Raw genomic sequence first — 17,834 nt, 5'->3', positions numbered from 1 at the left:
GGGACAACCAAGAAAGCTTGAAAATACAGATTTGCAAGCATTATTGCACGAAAATCCAACAGAATCCACTTCAGAACTTGCCAGAGCATTAAATGTTGATCGTACAACATTTACATGAAATGGGAAAAATTCAGAAAGAAGGGAAATGGGTTCGACATGAATTATCGGAAAGTGCCATTGCGAACCGGTTGAACATTTGCATTTCGTTGATCGCCAGGCAAAAAAAGAAGTCTTTTGTCTCGGATCGTTACTGGGGATGAAAAGTGGATCTATTTTGATAATCCGAAACGCAGAAAATCATGGGTGGATCCAGGCGAACCGTCAACATCCACTCCGAGACGCAATATTCACGGTTGAAAAGTAATGCTCTGTATTTGGTGGGATAGTGTACTATGAGCTGTTAAATCCGCATGAGACTGTCACGGCTGATCGTTATCGACACCAATTGTACAAGTTGAAGCAAGCATTGGACGAAAAACGAGCACCAATTGCGAGTAAACGACGGAAAGTGATTCTTCTTCGTGACAACGCTCGACCTCACGTTGCGTTATCAGTGAAACAAACACTGTTAGAGCTTGAATGGGAAGTCTTCTCCGGACATTGCTTCATGCGATTATTATTTGTTCCGGTGGATGCAACACGCTTTAGAGGATACACACTTTGATAATTTGGAAGAAGTGCGAAAATTCGTCGACGAATGGATGAACTGAAAAGAAGAGTGATTTTATCGTGGTGGAATCGATCTCTTGCCAGAAAGATGGGAAAAAGTTATAGAAAAGGAAGGAAAATATTTTGATTAAGGTATTCATTCATTATCATATTTAAATACATGCGTTTTTGAGCAAAAAAAACCCTCAAAACTAAATCACACCCCTAATATACATATATATATATATATATAAATGTTGTTGCAAGTTGTAAAATAATTTACGTGCTCATCATTTCGATCGACTGCTTCTTCATCGTCTTCGCGTGTGTGCCTCTTATTAATCCGCAAACTGCGTTCGCGAGAAAGCTCTCAGTTGTCATCGTCGTCGTCGTCACTGTCGTTGTCCGACGAATCTGTTTCACGTTCAATTTTGAAACCGCTCGCGGTGTAACGATGAGCACGTTACATCAGGCGAGCCGATCTTCATTATCCCGATGCACGAGGTGTGAAATTTCGTCGCGCCCAAGAGACCGCGCCGCGGTATTTAGATGAGCTTTCGCTTTCCCTTTCACACAGTCGGGAGAATCACGGCTATTTTAATAAGCACCACCATGACGACACTATAAAAGTCTTGTCCTCGTAATTTTTGTTACAATCTCGAGCTCTTCGGCGATGAGGCGAGGGGGTTGAAGGAACTTGCAAATTTGTTTTTTTTTTGGAAAGAAAGAAAAGATTCGAGTGCTCTGTTAGTCTGTTCAATGTAGGGATTCATTTATCGTTTATTAGTATAAAAAAATTACGTAAGCATTGTAATATACGAGTTTAATGTATAAAGGTATAATTAAGTTTATCGCCGAACGTACTTTGCAATTGTACATCACATTTGTTAATAAAATCACGTTTGGAAAGAATCGTGCGTTCACAGATTCCCATCGCGCGCTCCGATCCTCTCCGCAAAATTCTACGACGCATCTTCTCAGTCCAACTTGCATTATAAATAAATTTCTTACATGTGCAATCTATTATAAATACAGACTTATTTACCATTTAATTAAACTGAGAATGGACGGCCAATATCAGCAGCGTCACGCTGCCAAGCGCAGCCAAATTGCACTTTCCAGGCTCTTTCAAGACACGTCACTTTCTTCATCAGAATACCAAAGTTCGATACGAGCTACAAGCTCGTGTTCGCACTGGAATTTTCTCGTTTAGCACTGTAAAGTCTTAAGAAACGCGTCGTATCCACTCCTCCTGCAGCTTCCGCGAGATTCCCAGCGGTTTGCCCCAGCATGTCGACGCAATCGAGATCCGCGCCGTGGTCCAGCAGGAACTCAATCGCTTCCGCGTGGTTGTGAAGGGCGGCGAAGTGCAGTGGTGTACGTCCACCAAAGTCCTTTTGCGAGAGATCGGCGCCGGCCAGCAGGAAGGATCGCAAACGCTTCATGTTCCCGGCGGTCGCGGCCGCGCACATTCTCTCGCCTATCAGCTGAGCGTTTCCGTGAAGATGCGCGCCGCACTGCAGCAGCACCTTGATGATCTGGAAGATCAAAGGGCATGGAGTGAAGAATAGATCATGTCTGTCTCATCCGATCAACTAGAATGAGAATATTTCATGATCTGAAGATGGCAAGAAATTATAATTAAAACTTGGAATTTTGATTACTTTAATTTTTTTAAGATTGATTCAATTAATTAATTAATTTTGCGTTCACACAATCAGTATTGCAATTTGAGATTTAATATTCCTGGAGGACGGACTTCGTGATGATCGTGTTCGATCGCGTCGGTGAGGGGTGTGCGGTCGAAGTGGTCTTTAATGTGCACGTTCGCGCCCATCTTTAGAAGGTGTCGAACGACTTTGACGTCTCCCACGCAGCAAGCTATGTGCAAAGCCGTCCGGCCATCTGCGTTCGGCTGCGAGATGTCCGCACCCTGAGCGGAAAAAGCCGATTACAGTGATGACACGTTTGCGATACGCAACCTGATTCTAACGACGTTACATCTATTGGGTTGGCCAAAAAGTACTTGCGTTTTTTTTATATAAATAAAAGGCGAATTTTTCATGGGAAACAAAAACTTTATTAAACAATATATTGTCCATTTTGTTTGATTATCTTTGCCATTTTTCAGGCAACTTCATGATTCCGCGCTCAAAAAAGTTCTTATCTTTTTCAGCAAAAAACAATTCCAACAACGATTTGATATCCTCATCAGCAGTAAAGGTTTTACCATTCAAGGCGTTTTGCAAAGAACGAAACAAATGGTAATCTGATGGTGCCAGGTCTGGCGAATATGGTGGATGTGGTAACACGTCCCATCCAAGCTGCAACAATTTTTCACGAGTGACCAAACTTGTACGTGGTCTAGCGTTATCATGGTGAAACGCAACACCTTTGCGATTCACCAATTCTCGACGTTTCTGTTTGATGGCATCATTTAATTTATCCAGTTGACGACAGTATACGTCTGAATTAATGGTTTGATTCCTTGCAAGCAGCTCAAAATACACAATACCTTTAAAGTCCCACCAGACTGACAGCATAATCTTTCTTTGGTGAATATCTGCTTTTCAAGTGCTTTCAGCAGGTTCATCACGCTTGCTCCACCATCTTTTTCGTTTGACGTTGTTGTAGACGATCGATTTTTCGTCGCCTGTTATCATACGTTTCAAAAATCGATCATTTTCCTCACGTTTCGAAAGAGAATCGCAGATGTCAGTACGCTTAGTGAGATGAATTTCTTTGAGCTCATGTGCTACCCAAATATCGAGCTTACTAATGTATCCAAGTCGTTTTAAATGGTTTTCAACACTCGATTTCGATATGTTAAGATTCTCGGCAATCTCTCGTGTCGTTAAACGCCGATTCGAATCGATCAGTGCCTTTATTTTGTCATCATCAATTTCGATTGGCCTTCCTGAGCGTGGTGCATCTTTCACATTAAAATCTGCAGATCGAAATTTAGTAAACCAATTTTGACACTGCCGCAGTTTTAAAGCATCTTCGCCATATATTGGGTTGGCCAAAAAGTACTTGCGTTTTTTTTATATAAATAAAAGGCGAATTTTTCATGGGAAACAAAAACTTTATTAAACAATATATTGTCCATTTTGTTTGATTATCTTTTGCCATTTTTCAGGCAACTTCATGATTCCGCGCTCAAAAAAGTTCTTATCTTTTTCAGCAAAAAGCAATTCCAACAACGATTTCATATCCTCGTCAGCAGTAAAGGTTTTACCATTCAAGGCGTTTTGCAAAGAACGAAACAAATGGTAATCTGATGGTGCCAGGTCTGGCGAATATGGTGGATGTGGTAACACGTCCCATCCAAGCTGCAACAATTTTTCACGAGTGACCAAACTTGTACGTGGTCTAGCGTTATCATGGTGAAACGCAACACCTTTGCGATTCACCAATTCTCGACGTTTCTGTTTGATGGCATCGTTTAATTTATCCAGTTGACGACAGTATACGTCTGAATTAATGGTTTGATTCCTTGCAAGCAGCTCAAAATACACAATACCTTTAAAGTCCCACCAGACTGACAGCATAATCTTTCTTTGGTGAATATCTGCTTTTCAAGTGCTTTCAGCAGGTTCATCACGCTTGCTCCACCATCTTTTTCGTTTGACGTTGTTGTAGACGATCGATTTTTCGTCGCCTGTTATCATGCGTTTCAAAAATGGATCATTTTCCTCACGTTTCAAAAGAGAATCGCAGATGTCAATACGCTTAGTGAGATGAATTTCTTTGAGCTCATGTCGTACCGAAATATCGAGCTTACTAATGTATCCAAGTCGTTTTAAATGGTTTTCAACACTCGATTTCGATATGTTAAGATTCTCGGCAATCTCTCGTGTCGTTAAACGCCGATTCGAATCGATCAGTGCCTTTATTTTGTCATCATCAATTTCGATTGGCCTTCCTGAGCGTGGTGCATCTTTCACATTAAAATCTGCAGATCGAAATTTAGTAAACCAATTTTGACACTGCCGCAGTTTTAAAGCATCTTCGCCATATATTGGGTTGGCCAAAAAGTACTTGCGTTTTTTTTATATAAATAAAAGGCGAATTTTTCATGGGAAACAAAAACTTTATTAAACAATATATTGTCCATTTTGTTTGATTATCTTTTGCCATTTTTCAGGCAACTTCATGATTCCGCGCTCAAAAAAGTTCTTATCTTTTTCAGCAAAAAGCAATTCCAACAACGATTTCATATCCTCGTCAGCAGTAAAGGTTTTACCATTCAAGGCGTTTTGCAAAGAACGAAACAAATGGTAATCTGATGGTGCCAGGTCTGGCGAATATGGTGGATGTGGTAACACGTCCCATCCAAGCTGCAACAATTTTTCACGAGTGACCAAACTTGTACGTGGTCTAGCGTTATCATGGTGAAACGCAACACCTTTGCGATTCACCAATTCTCGACGTTTCTGTTTGATGGCATCGTTTAATTTATCCAGTTAACGACAGTATACGTCTGAATTAATGGTTTGATTCCTTGCAAGCAGCTCAAAATACACAATACCTTTAAAGTCCCACCAGACTGACAGCATAATCTTTCTTTGGTGAATATCTGCTTTTCAAGTGCTTTCAGCAGGTTCATCACGCTTGCTCCACCATCTTTTTCGTTTGACGTTGTTGTAGACGATCGATTTTTCGTCGCCTGTTATCATGCGTTTCAAAAATGGATCATTTTCCTCACGTTTCAAAAGAGAATCGCAGATGTCAATACGCTTAGTGAGATGAATTTCTTTGAGCTCATGTGGTACCCAAATATCGAGCTTACTAATGTATCCAAGTCGTTTTAAATGGTTTTCAACACTCGATTTCGATATGTTAAGATTCTCGGCAATCTCTCGTGTCGTTAAACGCCGATTCGAATCGATCAGTGCCTTTATTTTGTCATCATCAATTTCGATTGGCCTTCCTGAGCGTGGCGCATCTTTCACATTAAAATCTGCAGATCGAAATTTAGTAAACCAATTTTGACACTGCCGCAGTTTTAAAGCATCTTCGCCATATACATCAGATAACTTTTTATGAGCTTGCACAGCGTTTTTCCCTTTTCGGAAGTAATAAAAGAAAATATGACGAAAATGTTCTTTTTGATTTTCCATTTTGAAATCGACGGCAAAGAAACAATCGTTAACGAAATCGTGTACTTTCTTTTTGTAAAACAAGCTTGAACTGTGAGTTGTTAACCTACATAATGAATTTGCGGTTTAGAATGAAGTTAGTTACATTTCAAGACATGTATGTCCATCTATTGGAAAAAAACGCAATTACTTTTTGGCCAACCCAATAATATCTAATTAGTACAATCGGCTTATCATTTGAATTTCATTTGAATTTTTCACACGAATCCTCGCTCTATTAATAATCGAGGATTAATACAACGGAAGAGATCGAGATGAAGACGCAGTCGTTTGAGAGGAACGCTCAAGTGCCGTCCCACTTTCTCGGACGATCGCATTAAACGCCTCTCTCGGACTTTTCCCTCGCTCGAGAAGGGATTTAATCAATGAAATTAGATTGGAGATAAAATCACTTACGTATCCTTTTAATGACTCGAGCTTCACGATGTCGCGTCTGATTACCGCGGCGTTTAGCATCGCCGGGAACAGGATCGATCCCAGTTCCTGCAGCTCCGCCGCCGAGGATAATCTCAAGGATCTAGCTACAGCCTCCACCAGGTCCCAGTCTTGGATGGTGGGCGGTCGACCGCTCGTCAATTCACCCCGCAGGTTCGTCTGCATCATTTGCCGTTTAGTCTCAACGTCCCACTCGCGTTTCGACAACACGTACGCGAGTTTCGTCAACGCGGCCTCCGGAGTCATGTCGAAGCCCGATATCACTCCTGCAATTGATAAACTGGTTATAGCGAGTCATAAATTAACGCTTATCTGAGAAGAATGGAAACACTCTTCCTAGCAGATACAAATCTCGAGGAAATATTCTTGTTTGCGTGACTTTGCTGCATATTGCGCAAGTGTTACGGAGAAAATATATTTCTTATCAGTATTCTTCTTGCTATTCTTGAATAGAAGAGCAAGAAGATGGAAAATTGAACCACCGATGGTTGAGAGAAATTTTCCTTTTGCTAGCTGCAACAATACGAGTACTTTTCTAACGATCTTTAACAAGATTGTGCGATTACCGGCATCTTGCAGCAGTTTTCCAGCTTCGTACGTGTCCGAGACGGTTCCGGTCGAGCATTGCGTGATGTTCACGATGATCACACCGCGTTTGGCCGCTGCGCGAAGTTCCTCGATGATGTCGTCGCGATTCGTTGGTACATTCCCTGCGCCGTAGGACTGCAGTACGATCCCCTCGATGGGCGCCTGGACGAATGCCTTTACCAGGCTGCTCGTGATGCTGGGAAACAGTCGGAGCATCCCTACGTTTCGGTTGAGCGACGCGTGCACGTAGAACTTCTCCATAGCGCACGGACGGAAGATCGAGCGGTAATCCACTGGGAAGATTTGATGAAAATTGCGTAATTTATAAAACATAATTTTGTTGAGAAAATCTAATAATAAAATTGTGTTTCCATTTAAATATTATCTTTCTGCCACCCGGAAAGATAAATTAATCTTTTTTCAATTTGTTTTGGAAGAAATCCTGAAGACTTTGGCTTGAAAAATCTGTCCTTCGCACCTTCGATATTAATGTTCGCTGTGGCCAGAGGTGGAAAGTTCGGCGACTGGAAGGCCTCGAAGGAGGTCGCGGAGACTTTGCTCGTCCGATTGCCGCGCAACAATGTTGAGCCAAAGAACACGCACACTTCGGGTATGCTGAAATTCGCGGCGATCACGAGGGAAGCCAGAAAATTATCCAGGCCGTCGCTCCGCGTGTCGAAAATCGGCACTTGCGAGCCGGTCAGGATGACGATCTTCCCCAGAGCCTCGAGCATGAAAGAGAGTGCGGATGCTGTGTAGCTTAGAGTGTCGGTACCATGAAGAACGACGAATCCGTCGAAGTGCTCATACGATTCCTGGGAGAGCGGGAAAACCATGAGAGTGAGTCATTGCATGATAATCTGAATCTATTGACGAATTGACGCCGCGTTGGTCCATCAATACGCCATTGATACGCGAGTTGCTTCGGTTGCAGGATTGCATAATTGCAAGCTTTGACGTCTTACAGACGTCTTTCCTTCAGTTCAATTATCGAAACAGTTTTTTCCTATTCTAAAAAAGACGTGTTAACTTCGTTCTTTTTTATCGAATATTGAGGCCTCTTTTCCGCGACGCTGATTGGTTCTCTTGCTTGGCTCGAACTTCGTGTGACTTGAACTTCCTGTCGCGAATGTCAGAATGTCATAGTGGCTGTCAGTGCGGTTATTATATTGACAATTTTATTTATTATTTCTTAGGAACATGAAAACGGCAGCTGTCAATTCTGTCAAATTTGTATTGATGAAACACGATGAAATAAATAACATCTTTAACGCCTTTTTTAGAATAGGATTTGTGTTATTTATTATGTAATAAATAATAGATGAATATTATTATTACACAGGCACGCGCTACGCGCACTATTTTATTTTTCAATATTAATCATGTTTTCGAATAATAATATTAGTATAATAATAATAGCACAGAACTCCTTGGAAAAAGAAAAAAATTTCGAAGGGCTAGAACTTTTTCATTTCTGAGTTTACGGTATTTTCAATAGCAGAGAACTCTAGGCAATATAAAAAATAATGATATCATCAACTCAGAACTTCTCGGAAAAAGAAAAAATTTCTAATGGCTAGAACTTTTTCATTTCTGAGTTTGCGGTATTTTCAATAGTAGAGAACTCTAGGCAATATAAAAAATAATGATATCATCAACTCAGAACTTCTCGGAAAAAGAAAAAATTTCTAATGGCTAGAACTTTTTCATTTCTGAGTTTACGGTATTTTCAATAGCAGAGAACTCTAGGCAATATAAAAAATAATGATATCATCAACTCAGAACTTCTCGGAAAAAGAAAAAATGTCTAAGGGCTATAACTTTTTCATTTATTAATTTAACGAATTTTAAATCATCGAGAACTCTAGGCATTATTAATATTGAAAAATAAAATAGTGCGCGTATAGCGCGCGCCCGTGTTGTACTAGTGTTTATTTAAAAAACAAAAATACCAGACGTAAATTACTTGAGCAAAATTCATTCCAAGTATTCCGTAACGTTCGAATATTTGACAAAATTTAAGCAAATTAAATTAAAATTAATTAAATTTAAAGAAAGGAAGTAAATTAGATGCACGCAACATTGTGATAGGAGAGAAATGCGATTGCGTCATTGATTCCGGTAGTGTTGACGTCATCATCATCATCAAGAAGCTATCATACCTTGATATCGTTAGCAATGCGAATCCAATCGGTCATGTTCATGTTACTAGAGTCGTTAAGTTTCGAGTACTCCAACACGCTGTAAACGACCCGGCGATTGTCGATCGCTGACATGCTGCAATATTGGGGAGAAAGTGGTTTGACAAGGAAAATTATTAATAAAAAAAACAAGCGCACTTCTCGCTTGAGAACGCACTTTGTCCGATTAAAATTCCGACTGGCGGGATACTTTTTAACGAAAACGCGAATCTTTCAAGTGAGAATTTTGCAGCTTCCTCTTTGCAAACGAGTAATAAAATTGCACTCACGGCAGTACCAGCGGTCCCATCGCGCCGAATCTTTTCTCAGCGTACTCGCGATCGTACAACTGCGGATACCTCCGCAGGTTCTTGACGAACGCGTTGGCTACCGGTACCAGCGCTGGAATATAAATAAAATACTGCCTTATTTAATGCACGTGACGCACTCAGGTCGATTTGTCATTTGCATTTAAGAACAAGAACTTAAAATTATTATCCAATAATTTTCCAATTATCTGATAATTTTGCAATGCAAAGGTCGATTTGTCATTTGCATTTAAGAACAAGAACTTAAAATTATTATCTAATAATTTTCCAATTATCTAATAATTTTGCAATGCAAAGGTCGATTTGTCATTTGCATTTAAGAACAAGAACTTAAAATTATTATCTAATAATTTTCCAATTATCTAATAATTTTGCAATGCAAAGGTCGATTTGTCATTTGCATTTAAGAACAAGAACTTAAAATTATTATCCAATAATTTTCCAATTATCTAATAATTTTGCAATGCAAAGGTCGATTTGTCATTTGCATTTAAGAACAAGAATTTAAAATTATTATCCAATAATTTTCCAATTATCTAATAATTTTGCAATGCAAAGGTCGATTTGTCATTTGCATTTAAGAACAAGAACTTAAAATTATTATCCAATAATTTCGCAATGCACTTACCACCCAGCTCGTTCCGCATCATCCCTATCGTGCCGCCCGTGTAAAGTACCAGAACTCGCCCTTCCGGCTTTTCACCGTCGAGACCGCCGACGAGGCCCTTTCCCTTGTTTCCATTTTCCACGTTTCCGGCGTCCCTATCACTGCTAAGCACAGCGTTACTCGATCCGAGAGGCAACCGTGACATAATCGTAGACGTGTGTTTGACTGTCACGTGTTAGCGGCCCGATGGTCCCCGCAAGACTAATTTCTTACATAAGCGCACCAGTGCATGATGTGCAGGCGTTCATCGTACATTGATAACACATTAATGACTCATCCTTTTCTAAGTAGGGTCGATCGTTAACTTATTCCAGTTAAGTGCTTGAAAACCTTTGTCAGATTTTACGTGTTTATGTTTCCTTCGGGGACACTAATGCGGATCTGCGGGAAATCAATTTTTTTTAAATTATTTCCGCGATAATCAATGTAATTTAGAGAAATTTTATTTTTCCGAATTAATGCTCGAGATAGAAAATTAAATTTCCGCGAAATCGCTGAACTGCCCACAATCTGGTGAACGAAGTATGAATCTTCAAAAAGAAAATTCGACGAAAATTCAGATTATTAAATTATTATTAAGACTGTTAAATTATTTCCTGAAGAAATAAAAGATTCAGAGAAACCCGATGGACGCTGATATATCTACGAGAGCTATATTCTCTAGCTACTAAATGCTGTGATCGTGTTTCGCTTACGTAACGTAGCTTACGCTACGTACGTTCTATGTACAGAGGGAGATAGAATAAACTGGTATTTGGAGATTAGTATGCAGCTCTCTCGCCAGTTTCATCAATCCAGTTTCTCGAATTCGGAGATAATTGTACTTGCACGAGGATCGATTGGGGTCAAGTACCAATAAAATTTGAATAATGACAAATAATCGCAAAAAGGAGATATCAGTTCAGAGAAGAGAACGTATCACGTTAACAATAAAATACAAGAGCATTCAAGCAAAAGTCTTATAGAAATTTGGTTTAACAAGGGAGAAAAGAGTGGCCGAAAGGAACGCCGTGAAGTTAGCAGCGCTCGCGGTATCGCCGCGATACTATCGCGCCCGGCGGCCAATCACGTCGTGGCGTAGTCGTGCAGTGCCGCCAATTCGTCCCCGCGGGCCGCAACTCACCGAAGCGGTGGGGGTGACGCAGAGAACCACTGAGCGGTTCGGCCGCCTTCGGTTAGTATCTAGGTTGCGTTCCGATATCACTGGTCAACACTGATTTTGTCACAAAAGGAATGCCAGGTCATTTCGATAGGATTTTTCCCGTAGATTACGAATCTGAAACCCAAAATGTTCCATCACGTCACGTTTTTGAGAAAAATTAGGTCAAATAGTTAAAAAAACCTGTTTTTGGCAGTTTTTAAACCTCTGTCACAAAGGAACGGGACGTGATAGAATACTCTATGTGGGCTCAAATTAAAACTTGAACCTTAAACTTTAATGTTATAAAGCAAAACACCATGTGACAATAATGTGAAGTCGTGTAGCACAGGTTTTTGATATGCAGCCTGAGTTTACTCAATCACCGAGCTTACGTCGGATGGCTTTGGAATAGTGAGGAGCAAGGGGACTTAATAAAGCACTCCAAGTAGTGAGAAACTGTTTTATAATGCAATCCCGTACTTTACAGATGACAGTATTTCGACAAAATGTTTAATTTTTTGCCCCTATTTTTAATTGTATTAATTCGCCATTTTTTTTCTGACTTTGTATACCAAATTCAGAATCAGCGATGCCAGAAATCTCCAAAAGAAAAGTTTTGTTCACATTTTCACCTTTTGGTATTATTGGATTATTTTGTCGTCAAACGTGAGATCAAAATTGGCGCGCGTCCTGACCGCTCAGTCAAAAAACCTATGCTACATGACTTCACAGTATTGTCACATGGTTTTTTGTTTCATAACATTAAAGTTTAAAGTTCAAGTTTTAATTTGAGCCCACATAGAGTACTCTATCACGTCCCGTTCCTTTGTGACAGAGGTTCAAAAAGTGCCAAAAACAGATTGTTTTAACTATTTGACCTCAGTTTTCTCAAAAACGTGACGTGATGGAACATTTTGGGTTTCAGATTCGTAATCTACGGGAAAAATCCTATCGAAATGACCTGGCATTCCTTTTGTGACAAAATCAGTGTTGACCAGTGTTATATATAATCAGCCGAATATGATTATATATTAGGTTGTTCATTAAGTTCTGCGGTTTTTTTGCCCTAAATTAAAACATAAATCTATTGTACTTACACATTTATTCAATCTAGAATGTATTGTCCATCTTGATCGACCACCTTCTGCCAACGTTCTGGAAGGGACATAATGCCGCGTTTATAGAAGTCGCGCGACTTCTGCGCGAAAAAGTCCTCCAAGTACGTTTGAATATCGTCCACTGAATTAAAGCGCTGCCCGTCGAGATTGTTTTGGAGTGACCGGAACAGATGGTAATCCGACGGCGCAGGGTCTGGGGAGTACGGTGGGTGCTGCATGACTTCCTAACCAAAGCACTTCAACTTCTTCTTGGTCACCAAAGCAGTGTGTGGTTTGCGTTGTCGTGGTGGAAGACAACGCCCTTCCTGTTCGCCAATTCCGGCCGCTTCTCCGCCACTGCCTGCTTCAATTTTTCTAACTGAGCGCAATACTTCTCGGCGTCGATGGTCCGACCGCGCGGAAGCAGCTCGAAGTACAGGACGCCTCGCCAATCCCACCACACACTCAGCATCACTTTCTTCGGATGCAAATCCGCTTTGGCAACCGATTGTGACGACTCACCCGGACCGCACCATGACCGCTTGCGTCGAATGTTGTTGTATACCACCCATTTTTCATCTCCCGTGACCACCCGTTTGAGAAAGGCCTCCAGCGAGTTCCATTTCAGCAGGGATTCACAGATCATGACGCGGTCCAAAATGTTCTTTTCGGTGAGCTCGTGAGGGACCCAAACATCTGCTTTTTTCGACATCCCAAGCCGTTTTAATCGCTGCGCAACCGTTGTATGGGCGATGTCGAAGCGCTCCGCGATCTCCCGCGTCGTCAGGTGTCGGTCTGCTTTGATTGCAGCCACGATTTGGTCGTCGTCAGTGGTGGATGGACGACCGGAGCGAGCAGCATCGGAGACGTTCACATCTCCGGAACGAAAGCGCGCAAACCAACGCTGACAAGTGTCAGCGCTTATGGCCGAGTCCCCGTACACGCCACATATCTCACGTTGTGCGTTCGTCGCTTTTACTCCTTTGCGGAAGAAAAATAGCAAAATGTGCCGAAAATGCACCTTTTGATCCTCCAATTTCAATGAATAGCGCGTACACACAACACGTCAAAACACAACAAAGACTCTGGCGAAATGTCAAGCGTTGTCTAACCTGTCACGGAGTATGCGGCAATCCGCGGTTCAGGCGATGCATGCTATCTTTTTCAATGAACAAACGCTATCTATCGAGAAAACCGCAGAACTTAATGACCAACCTAATAAAATAAAAACATCTTTATTATATTGTCTATATATATTGATAATATAATAAAGATGTTTTTATTTTATATTATAATCATTCAGCTGATTATATACAGGGTGTCCCAGGTTTTAACCAACAAACTGCGGGAGCATATTCTACTAGTGAAAATAAGAAAAAATTCTTATATCGAGTTTGCTTAGAAATGCTTTATTACAAAGTTATAAACCAATATTGAAAAGAAATATGAGATAAGTAACAACGGATTTTTTCACAAAAATAAAAATTATCTACGCAATGATTTAGTGACGCATTTCAAAATGTTGTCCTTGCACATCGATACAAGCTAGACATCGACGTAGTACAGAATTTGTTACAGTACGACATTCCTGAAAATTTTGTTGCATCTCAGTAACTGAATTAGTAATTCGTTGCTTTAAATCTTCAAGCGAGATTACTTCTGTACTGTAAACTTTATTTTTTAAAGTTCCCCATAAATAAAAATCAAGAGGCGTTAAATCGGGCGATCTTGGAGGCCAGAAAACCGGTCCTCCTCGACCAATCCACCTATGAGCATAATGTTCATTTAACCAGTTTCTAACTTGTCTAGCATAGTGCGATGGACAACCGTCTAACTGTATCCAGCTGTTTTGGCGAAGATTTAAGATTCTTTCCGAGCGTCGTCGGTGTCTTAGAGCTGAACGAACATCATCATATTCATTCATAGGTCGAAATGAACCCAAATTACGTAATTGCAAATGGGTATTAACTAAACACAGAACTATCTGGTACTCTCCTGTTAGGAAATCTACGTTGATACTCTCGTACGGCAGCTCGTGCATTTCCGTCACAGAATCCGTACACGAAATGAATATCGGTGTATTCCTCATTTGAAAACACTTTTGGCATTCTGATAGTAATTGCTAGTTCACACGACGATTAAAATCTAACAGCTACTGTTGTGAAAGTAACAATCATACTGAATCGTTTCAACATAGTGAACATGAATACATGTGAATACACATAACATAAACATCTTCGACCTTCCAAATTCTACACTATGTTCCGTTGTCACTTATCTCATGTTTCTTTTCAATATTGGTTTATAACTTTGTAATAAAGCATTTCTAAGCAAACTCGATATAAGAATTTTTTCTTATTTCCACTAGTAGCATATGCTCCCGCAGTTTGTCAGTTAAAACCCGGGACACCCTGTATAATCAATATATATAGATTATATATAATCGGCCGAATATGATATTATATTGTCAATATATCCCACATAGAAATTGGCATCCAGTGGATGTCCATGAAGCCTCCATAGCTCCATGGGACATCTATCTCCACGATAGACGTCAGATGGACGTCTATTAGAGATCCATGATACCTCCATAATAGATGTCCTCTACAAATCCATTGCAGATGTCCATTAGACATCCATTATGGATGTATAATAGATTTATTAAACATAGAGTATTTCCAATAAACTAATATTTAAGTTTCATTATTAATTACAATTTTTCAGCTAATTTTGTTTAACATTTAGAAATTCACAATATTATAGAATTTATTTTTAATTATTAATAATATATATATAATTGAAGTTATATCTTACATAAATTTACATCCACCGAAAATCTGTAATGGACGTCCATTAGACGTATGTCATGGAGATTCGGAACATCCAGTAGAGATCCACTAGACATCCATTAGACGGCTACTAGAAATCCATAGTTCCGCCTTGCACGTCCAGTGGATCTGCATTAAGGCAAGAGCACAGACTTTTGCATAAGCGCATAAACAGATGCATAAGGAATTTGATTGGTCCATTTCCTTATGCACATGCTTATAAACCAATCAAATTTCTTATGCATCTTTTTATGCGCTATGCAAAAGTCTGTGCTCCTGCCTTTAGACGTCTTTAAAGACGTCTATTAGACCGTGGATCATTAATAGAAGATTCACGGAACCTCGGTGGACGATTAATGTACGTCCCATGGACCATTAATGGAAGGTTCATAGAGCCTCGATGGACGACTAACCAACGTTTCGTGGCATCGAGGCTCCATGAAGCTTCCATTAATGATCCACCGAACGTCTAATAGACGTCCACCGATGCTCCATGAACCGTCCATAAATGATCCACGGATCGTCGGTTAGTCGTCCATCAAGGCTCCATGAAGCTTCCATTAATGATCCACGGAACGTCTAATAGACGTCCATCGATGCTCCATGAACCGTCCATTAATCCACGGAACGTCGATTAGTCCCCAGGAGCCCAATTCTGTACTCGCCTACCGATGATTGTCGGTGTCGGTAACCAGCGACAGCCAATGGCAAGGACGACCTTGGAGAAAAGCGTGGCTCTCATAGGCTGTCGCTAGTTAACGACACCGACAATCATCGGTAGGCGAGTACAGAATTGGGCTCCTGGCAGCACATGTTAGTCTAATATATCTTTCTTAGACGTATCTAATGTCTAAGAAACATAAAGTACCATTTAAGAAACGGTTTAAATAGAAACCGTTTTTAGACCTAAATTTTAAAAACGTATTTTCACGTTTCCACAGACACAAAAAATGTGTTTTATTAAATTGATTCAAAATTATATAATTAATATAGAAAAAAAAATAGTAATTTCTACTTAATTTGCGAGTATTAATTATTTTTACATCATACGTTTCAATGTACTCGATTATGGAACAAGAGACAAAAATCAACATAAGTGTGTGTGAAATTCCCGCCTCAGATTCACCAAGCGACCGATAGATGGCCAGGCCAGGCGTGACGTTCTCGCAAGAAACATTTGCGTTATCACCTTATAAATAACCGTCCGGAAAACCGATCCAGTACTCTTTTCTTCTTCTTTTCTTTTGAAATCATTATTGCTCGAAGTGATATCTCATTCCAAAAGAGTGAGATTTCACTACACGAAATTTAGAGAGTAATTCATAAAATATAAAAATCTAGTTTTTTACAAAAATGTGACTTAACTCTGTCTATCTTCGAGGCACTGATACATAGAATTGATAAATATTTTTCTGATGGTTTCTGAAACGTTTTTTCCCGAAAAAGAAACGTTTCTCTTAACGGTTTTTCGTTGGACATTTTTCTCCTAAATAAACGTTTCAATAAAATGGTTATGAAACGTTACGTTAAAACGTTTATAACGGCTTTGAAACCAATATGTGCTGTCTGGGTCGTCCTTCGAGGCTCCATGAAGCTTCCATTAATGATCCACGGAACGTCGATTAGTCCCCAGGAGCCCAATTCTGTACTCGCCTACCGATGATTGTCGGTGTCGGTAACCAGCGACAGCCAATGGCAAGGACGACCTTGGAGAAAAGCGTAGCTCTCATAGGCTGTCGCTAGTTAACGACACCGACAATCATCGGTAGGCGAGTACAGAATTGGGCTCCTGACAGCACATGTTAGTCTAATATATCTTTCTTAGACGTATCTAATGTCTAAGAAACATAAAGTACCATTTAAGAAACGGTTTAAATAGAAACCGTTTTTAGACCTAAATTTTAAAAACGTATTTTCACGTTTCCACAGAAACAAAAAATTTGTTTTATTAAATTGATTCAAAATTATATAATTAATATAGAAAAAAAAAAGTAATTTCTACTTAATTTGCGAGTATTAATTATTTTTACATCATACGTTTCAATGTACTCGATTATGGAACAAGAGACAAAAATCAACATAAGTGTGTGTGAAATTCCCGCCTCAGATTCACCAAGCGACCGATAGATGGCCAGGCCAGGCGTGACGTTCTCGCAAGAAACATTTGCGTTATCACCTTATAAATAACCATCCGGAAAACCGATCCAGTACTCTTTTCTTCTTCTTTTCTTTTGAAATCATTATTGCTCGAAGTGATATCTCATTCCAAAAGAGTGAGATTTCACTACACGAAATTTAGAGAGTAATTCATAAAATATAAAAATCTAGTTTTTTACAAAAATGTGACTTAACTCTGTCTATCTTCGAGGCACTGATACATAGAATTGATAAATATTTTTCTGATGGTTTCTGAAACGTTTTTTCCCGAAAAAGAAACGTTTCTCTTAACGGTTTTTCGTTGGACATTTTTCTCCTAAATAAACGTTTCAATAAAATGGTTATGAAACGTTACGTTAAAACGTTTATAACGGCTTTGAAACCAATATGTGCTGTCTGGGTCGTCCTTCGAGGCTCCATGAAGCTTCCATTAATGATCCACGGAACGTCGGTTAGTCGTCCACCGAGGCTCCGTGAACCCTCTATTAATGATCCACAAAACGTCCAATCGACGTCCCATGGACGTCTGTGCAGATGTCTAATGGAGGTCATTGGACGTGCGCAAAGCGGAACTATGGATTTCTAGTGGCTGTCCATTGGAT

General features: G+C 40.0%; 1 protein-coding gene across 2 annotated transcripts; it reads right to left on the bottom strand.

The window, feature by feature from the left end:
- Positions 1-1,397: 1,397 nt before the first annotated feature.
- LOC105281928 (L-asparaginase 1) lies at positions 1,398-10,222 on the bottom strand. 2 transcript variants are annotated; one of them, XM_011343513.3, is made up of 8 exons: positions 9,971-10,220; positions 9,304-9,415; positions 8,996-9,110; positions 7,312-7,648; positions 6,812-7,126; positions 6,207-6,511; positions 2,408-2,581; positions 1,398-2,186 (listed from the first exon to the last, which is right to left on the bottom strand). In XM_011343513.3, the coding sequence occupies exons 1-8, from the start codon at positions 10,152-10,154 to the stop codon at positions 1,824-1,826; spliced, it is 1,905 nt and encodes a 634-aa protein (XP_011341815.1). In that variant the 5' UTR covers positions 10,155-10,220; the 3' UTR covers positions 1,398-1,823. The 2 variants fall into 2 exon arrangements, with proteins under 2 accessions (XP_011341815.1, XP_026830196.1); XM_026974395.1 differs by lacking the exon at positions 2,408-2,581 and having other exon boundaries at positions 9,971-10,222.
- Positions 10,223-17,834: the final 7,612 nt, after the last annotated feature.

The sequence above is a fragment of the Ooceraea biroi genome, chromosome 12 (genome assembly GCF_003672135.1).
Source record: "Ooceraea biroi isolate clonal line C1 chromosome 12, Obir_v5.4, whole genome shotgun sequence".
Taxonomy (NCBI): Eukaryota; Metazoa; Arthropoda; class Insecta; order Hymenoptera; family Formicidae; genus Ooceraea; species Ooceraea biroi.
The sequence above is the reverse complement of the archived record's forward strand: the minus strand, read 5'-3'. Positions and strand labels throughout refer to the sequence as shown.